The sequence below is a fragment of the Sander lucioperca genome, chromosome 18 (assembly GCF_008315115.2).
Source record: "Sander lucioperca isolate FBNREF2018 chromosome 18, SLUC_FBN_1.2, whole genome shotgun sequence".
Classification (NCBI taxonomy): Eukaryota; Metazoa; Chordata; class Actinopteri; order Perciformes; family Percidae; genus Sander; species Sander lucioperca.
In genome coordinates, this window is record NC_050190.1 from 16,794,044 (window position 1) to 16,801,543 (window position 7,500).

Below are 7,500 nucleotides of genomic sequence, written 5' to 3' on the forward strand. Positions count from 1 at the left end.
GAGCACCGCTATGTTTATGATATGGTGCATGCCATCCTGCTGTCCACCAGAGACAATGTGAATTTTGTCAACGAGGTCTTCCACCAGGTACAGTGCGGTCACCAAGCAATATTTCTTTATTTGATGTTGTAAAAATAAATTACATTGCAGGTATTTTATAGTTTAAATTTTGAGTCATGAGAATGCAGACTGGGTGGCAACACCGTGATAACATGTACTATGTTGCCCTCTGCTGGCCGTTTGTTAACATAACTTAAAGATCCCCCCATTACCAGGCTACCTTTTAAAAACCATTCATAACACTTTAATAGTTCAAATTAAAAGTCTATGCTCTCCCTCCTAAGGCCTTCCTGCTGCCGTCTTGTGAAGCATCAGCAACCAGGAAGGTTATCAAAGTGTACAGGAAGTGGATCCTGCAGGACAAGCCTGACTTCATGACAGAGCCCGAGACAACTACCCAGAAAGATGAGGTGGATGACCGCTCTGAACAGATACTCAGCATGGAGACTGACAGCATGCACGTACAGGTAAAAGCTTTGATACAGACAGCCAATTAAAATACATTTTAGCATAGCATACATATATAATATTCTTGTGATTGGTTATTATAATTATTATTATTATTTTTTTTTTTTACTAAACCTACTAATCTCACCTGTGCTATGTCACTTACATACGAAAAAAAAGACACTTTTAAATATACGGGACTCTCACTGAAAGTTTCACTCCCAATCCAACCGGGCCCAGCGAGATTGTGTGGAGAGCCGACCATAACAACAACAACAACAACAATAACAATGGACACGCTAGCAACAGGTCATGGAGAAGGCCTAGAGGTAATCGAGCTGTCATCAGAAACAATCTGAGGAACATTTTTACCTTCCTTGGGAGTTAACCTCAGTTATCGTCAGTACCGTTTATATCCCACCACAAGCAAACACTGACACTGCTCTGACTGAACTCCACCAGGCTCTCGTTAGCCACAGGGCTAACCATCGGGATGCAGCCGTCATCGTAGCCTGGGATTTTAACAGTGCTAACCTCAAGAGAGTAAGACCGGACTTTCGGCAGCCCATCATATGCCCCACCTGAGGAGAGAGAACCCTGGAGCACGGCTACAAAGCAAAGTCTCTCCATCAGTTCGGTAAATCTGACCATGCTGCAATTTTTCTCATACCGAAATATAAACAATGGCTGGAGCAGGAAGCCCCGGTGCAGAGTGACACACTGGACTGACAAATCAGAGGCCACCTTAGCAGTGAAGGAGGCAAAACAGCACTACAGTAAGAAACTGGAATTGCATCTTCAATTATCTGACTCCAGAGGCCTATGGTAGGGACTACAGACCATCACGGACTATAAAATGACTTGTAAATCTATGGTGAACCATGACATCTCTCTAGCCGATGAACTGAACTACTTTTATGCGTTCTTTGAGACTGAAAGCCGACAAGCCAGCATACCTCTCGGCGGAGAGGAGGGGTCGTTAACCGTGACTGAGCGTGATGTGAGGAGGGCATTCAGAAGTGGAAACATCAGGAAGGCAGCTGGACCAGACGGTATTACCGGCCATGTCCTTAAAGCCTGTGCTGACCAACTAGCACCTGTGTTCACGGTAATATTCAACCTCCCCCTCTGACAGTCTATTATTCCCACCTGCTTTAAACAATCAATCATAGTCCCTGTTCCAAAGAAAGCCCAGCCTAACTGTTTAAATGACTACTGCCCCATAGCCCTTACATCTGTGGTGATGAAGCGTTTTGAGAAGATGATCAAAGCTTCATCACATCGTCCTTACCCGCCACCCTAGACCCCTTGCAATTCGCAACAGATCCACAGACAACGCCATAGCCTACATGCTCCACAAAGTGCTAGCACCTAGGTCTGCACTCCTCCCTGTGCAGTTGGGTCCTCGACTTTATGACCAGCAGACCCCAGGTATTGCCATTGGGCCACCATGTCTCATCCCCCCTCACCCTCAACACCAGAGCCCCCAAAGGCTGTGTACTAAGCCCCCTGCTTTACTCATTATACACCTACAACTGCATGGCCACGGCAGACTCCAAAATCATTGTAAGGTTTGCTGACGATACTGCTGTGGTTGGCCTGATCACCCATAATGATGAGAAGGCCTGCCTGATGGAAATCAACCACCTTGAGAATTGATGCCAGGAAAACAAGATCACGCTGAACGTCACAAAAACTAAAGAACTGATTGTGGACTTCGGCAGGAAACAGCAGAGGATTTACCATCCACTCAGGATCAGTGAGGCTCAGGTGGAGAGGGTGGACAGCTTTAAACATCTTGGGGTTCATATCACACAGGACCTAACATGGTCGCTCCACATCACCTCCCTTGTGAAGAAGGCTCGTCAGCGTTTACCATCTCAGACGCCTGAGAGACTTAAAGCTTCCCGTCAGGGTGCTCAGGAACTTTTATACCTGCAACATAGAGTGCATCCTGTCTTAGTTGCATCATCATCTGGATGGGCAGTAGCACTAAAAAAGACTACCTGGCCCTTAGGACGGTGGTCCGCTCGGCTGACAGATCATTAGAGCTACTCTCCCCAACATGCAGGACATTTACATCAGGCGCTGCAAGGCTAAGGCCACAAAGATTCTCAGGGAGCACATTCACCCCAGCAACTCACTGTTCTCTCTGCTGCCATCAGGGAGGCGTTATCACTGCCTGAGAACAGACTCAGAGAGGAAGAGAAGGAGCTTCTTCCCTCAGGCTGTCCGTCTGCTCAATGACAACTGCGACAAGCCCCGCCCCCTGCTACACACCCATCCCGACCTCATTTTATCTTACTCTATTGTATTGTATATTATTATTTAATTTTATTGTTGATATTGTTTTTATTGAGCCATAACAGGTACACAAAGCATTTCACTGCACATTGTACTGTATATGATTGTCTATGTGACAAATAAATTAGAATTTGAATTATAGTAAAAGGCTCCAAAAGGATTGTGTAGCTTAGACATTTTTTTTTAAAGAAGACTGTTACGTGCACACCTATGAAGATGAATAGTTTGGATGTTAATAATAATGTGCATACAGTATAGTATACAATAGGAAATATCTTGTAAGCTATGGGATTGGTTATCTGATCAGCAGTGCACTTATTACAGATTGCAAAATAACACATTTTAGGTGCAGGTGTTGGTTCTATTTGAGCAGTAAGAGTATTGAATCTGTCTTAATATCTTAGCTTAAGTCTACTGACCAATTGACTGGCCTGCCTTTTCTTCTACCAGGCGGTCGAGAGTCACGGCCACAGACGGTCGTCCAGCTGGGGGAGGACTTACTCGTTTAGCAGCGCCATCAATCGGGGGTTTCTCACAGAGGGGCAGAACAGGGACGTCAAGGCTGGTATCCAGCCCACACTACAGGTCTGTCTCTATGTTCAGTGTGTTTTGTGGAATCCTGAGATCACAGCATTTGGTGACTAGAATAAGAAATACTTACTGTATGCACTCTGTGTCTTGCTCTTTGCGGTCTGCCTTCACTCTATGTGTCTAGGTGTTCCTGACCAACTCATCCAATGTTTTCCTGTTGGAGCCATGCCAGGATGTAGCTAAACTCCTGGAAAACCAGGTTGAGGTGTGCAAGGGTGTTCTCAGCATCTACCGGCACATGATCATGGAGCACACAATGAATACACAGACATGGTCAGTGAGATATTCTAATACACATGAAACAGTTATTCCTTCATCACTCTTGAAAGTCACCTATTATCACTTTACGTTTTTTTTTTGGTTGACACTGTTTTGAATTAATCTCTGTGTTCTGCAGGGAGCAGATGCTGCAGGTACTGCTGAGGATCACAGAGGCAGTGATGAAGAGGCCACTGGAAAACCAAAGAAAAGACAACTTTGCTGAAGGTTTAGCATCAATACTTTTTAGGGTATGTCTACAGGTGCTTTGTTTTACATGTACTGATATACAAGGTTTTTTATTCATATCAGGGAAAAAAGGGAGTGAGTGTGGATATGTCATCATACCTGCTCTGTTTTCTGTCATTATAGTACACTACAGTACACTTCCTTCATAAGTAACCACCATGATTTGTTGCTCAGGAACCTATTACTACTGTTGGTGTGTGTGTGTGTGTGTGTGTGTGTGTGTGTGTGTGTGTCTTGGATGGATTGGTAGTTGACAAAAAGCCAAAGAGACTCTAAACCAAATTAGATGTATCAGTGTGCGGAATTCAGAGCTGTAACTCTGCCTGTCAATGCTAATTCATCTTTCCTTGTCCTCGCCTCGCATTCAGACCATCATTGTGGCGTGGGTGCGAGCCAACCTGTGCGTATTTATCTCCCGGGAGCTATGGGACGAGCTGCTGGCAGTGCTGTCCTCTCTTACCTGCTGGGAAGAGCTGGTGACAGAGTGGGCCAGCATCATGGACTCGCTGACGGCTGTGCTGGCACGCTCGGTTTATGGCCTGGACATGGCCAACCTGCCTCTGGACAAACTCAGCGAACAGAAGGAGAAAAAGCAGAGAGGACGTGGTGAGGGGGAGAAATGGGGGGAAAAACTGGGAATTGGGATGGCTAGAATTTGGGTGAAATGTTTTTGAAATTGACTTTTTGGAAGATAATACTGGTTACTTTACAGTTGAGACTTATTTTGGCCTACATTTGACTTCATGATGGTTGAAGTGGATTAAGGTTTCTTTCACTTTTACATGAAAAGTAATTTCTTTTACACAGAGATTCCGCAATACTGCCATAAGGAAGATCCGCCATTACGCTGGCCGCCCCAGATTCCAACATTCCATGTTTGTATCTTTTATACAGACCGCGAGGTGGAATAATGATGCAACATTCACACTTTGAACAATATGTGTCAAAGTGGCTAATGAAAAAAAGGGAATGAATATTTTTCATATGCAGTCGGTTGACATAACTGCAATAAATCTCACTTGTAAAGATTTGCCTCACATTTTTGGCTTTGATTTTTTTTTAATACCCTTTGGGTTTTTGACTGTTGGCTACACAAAACAACTGTGACATATAAACGACACAACTTCCATCCATCAGTGTGCCTTGCTGACTGCCGGAGTGTATTTTTTGATACTACCACTGGTGGTCACCAAAGTCATAAATGTTCAAATCCTTCACATTGGCGCTTAGAGTATGTACTTGACAAATGAGCTCATGCTAGTTCAGATAATATGTGCACTACATGCAATACAAGTTTAAGGAAATTTAGTTTAGGGGCAATCAGTCATTGATGTTGACAGCCTCTACAGCAGTGGGGTGTTAATATTCGAAGAACATGTTTTCTTAAGGTCAAAAATGCCATAACCACAATTATCTTATATCCTATATCTAAGGCAGTCTGTATTGCTGAAAGCCGCAGTGAATTGTCTTGCATGTCAGTAGAGGTTGGTGGTGCTAAATTCAATTATAAAGCTGGTTATTAATAAGAAATGTACACCTTAGTACTCAGCAAGTGTTCTCTGCATGTCAGGTGTGATCCAGGACTCCCAGAAAGCAGCGGCAGTGGCGCGTTCCTTCTCACTGAGTTGGAGGAACCAAGGTGAGCAGGGCGGGCCAGGAGTTCAGGAGCCCATGAGGATTCGCTCCGCCACTACTTCAGGAGCTCCTGGTGTAGAGACAGCCCGTAACAACGTCCGACAGAAGGCCTCTGGTAAGTACTTGTGATATTAACGATAGCATTATTGCTGGGTTAGCTTACTATGCCATCAAAGCAGGCACACATACAATACAAATGTGTGGCTTTTATAAGACCCTGCATATGAATGTATCTATATCCATGCTGTATTAATCCTCTGGCTTCGTGTGGGCCAACAACACAGCACTGATAAGCTTAGGGAGCACAGCGTCAGGCTTTATCAGGTTTATCAGACGTATTGACTGAGTGCAAAAACCTTCAGACAGGTCTATGTGTACGCTAGCCCAGGTGTCGTTGAAAGGACCAGCACCAAAGACAAAAAGGCCAGCAGATGGCCCCCATTGTTCCCCTCACATGTCCCCGGCCAAGTCAACATGTTTCAATGTCAGCTCGATTGCAGGCACACAAGCACAATTCCACCCGACAGTATGTCAAAGGCCAGCTTTGGACACTCATTGTCATTACCTCAATTGAGGCACTGCAAACACCCCTTATCTGATGGGAATGTGGCAGACTAATTATAAAGTGAGCTGGGAGGCAGTATAGTAGTAACTAGCTGCAGTGCCTGTCCTACTTGTCTTTATTTTGTCTAGACAGAATCTTAATGTCGAGGTCCTGGCCTTCCGCCTCCCCAATTACCACCAACATACTAAAATGACAAGCTTGTTAAGCTAGGAGCAGATGTATTTGTGCCTGAAGGATGAAGACTTAGAAGGGGTGTGTGTGTGTGCTCTGACACTATTCTATTATGTCTCATGCGCATGCACCTATTCTGTTAGTCTGTTTATTTGTATCTACATGCAAGCAAAGAGGGACATTAAACACTGCTGCTTCAAATTCCCTTCCCTTTCTTTGGCCTAATTGGATTTCTCCCACATTGATCTTCAAAGGCCCGGCAGCCCTCCTCCCTACTCCTCAAGAGAGGGCCCACACATCAATTGCACCGCAGTTTTTGATAGTTTCAATAAGAGTGTAATTAATGCTCATTAATATGCATAAATGGGAAGCAGTGGCGGGCTGTAGCAGAGACAATGTATCTCTCTTACTGAAAGGCGTAATTAAAGTGTGCTGAAAGCAAGAATAGAACTGTCCTCTTTCATTGCTCTCTTTGAGATTAAGCCTGAAGTGCTATCCAGATACAATAGCCAATGCCTCAGCATTGACAACTGTCAAAACTTGGCTGCACTTCTGCATGCAAATATAAACTAATATTGTTCAGAGATCTTGTTTTGATAATGGAGAAAAGGGCTGGATATTTCATTATGGTACTCCTTAAGCTTCTACAACTACAGAGACTCCGTACAACCAGTTCTTTCAGTCTGCTGTTGCTGGGACGGTTGTCAGGTATACCTTTGTCTGAATTGTGATATCATAAGGTAATATAATGTAGACAGAAACATAAATAACGTTATTATATATATATATATATATATATATATATATATATTAGGGCTGTCAAACGATTACATTTTCTTAATCGCGATTAATCATTGAATTTCTATAGTTAATCGCGATTAATCGCATGTTTTATCACATGATTAAAATTCTATTATTTTGCATTTCAGAACTGTTTTTAAGTACATATTAACAATGGAAAGCCATTCTTACCAGTGTATCTTGATTGGGAATCAAATGAATGCAAAGAAAGTGACTTTATGAACTTGATTTTAAGATTTGTATTTGTTTATTATATATTTAATCTAGTCACACATTTGAATTTAACAACAACTTTGAATGCACCACGAAGCTGTAAATTACCAGTTTCATTGAACGCACCGTCTGTTTTTCCGACAACAGCAGCTGCAGATTGTTACATCCCGGTGTCTGAATCCTCTACAGTGAAATACAGTCACACT

At 43.4% G+C, this 7,500-nt stretch overlaps 1 protein-coding gene across 9 annotated transcripts in view; it reads left to right on the top strand.

The window, feature by feature from the left end:
• Positions 1–7,500, top strand: part of ralgapa2 (Ral GTPase activating protein catalytic subunit alpha 2) — a 114,098-nt gene that overhangs the window by 35,186 nt on the left and 71,412 nt on the right. For all 9 annotated transcript variants that reach the window (XM_035994939.1, XM_035994937.1, XM_031288614.2 and 6 more), the window contains exons 10-16: positions 1–87; positions 345–527; positions 3,262–3,396; positions 3,527–3,675; positions 3,800–3,911; positions 4,278–4,515; positions 5,480–5,659. The exon at positions 1–87 is cut by the window's left edge and continues 165 nt beyond it. In XM_035994939.1, the coding sequence (XP_035850832.1) occupies positions 1–87; positions 345–527; positions 3,262–3,396; positions 3,527–3,675; positions 3,800–3,911; positions 4,278–4,515; positions 5,480–5,659 (1,084 nt within the window). The remainder of the gene's footprint in view (positions 88–344; positions 528–3,261; positions 3,397–3,526; positions 3,676–3,799; positions 3,912–4,277; positions 4,516–5,479; positions 5,660–7,500) is intronic.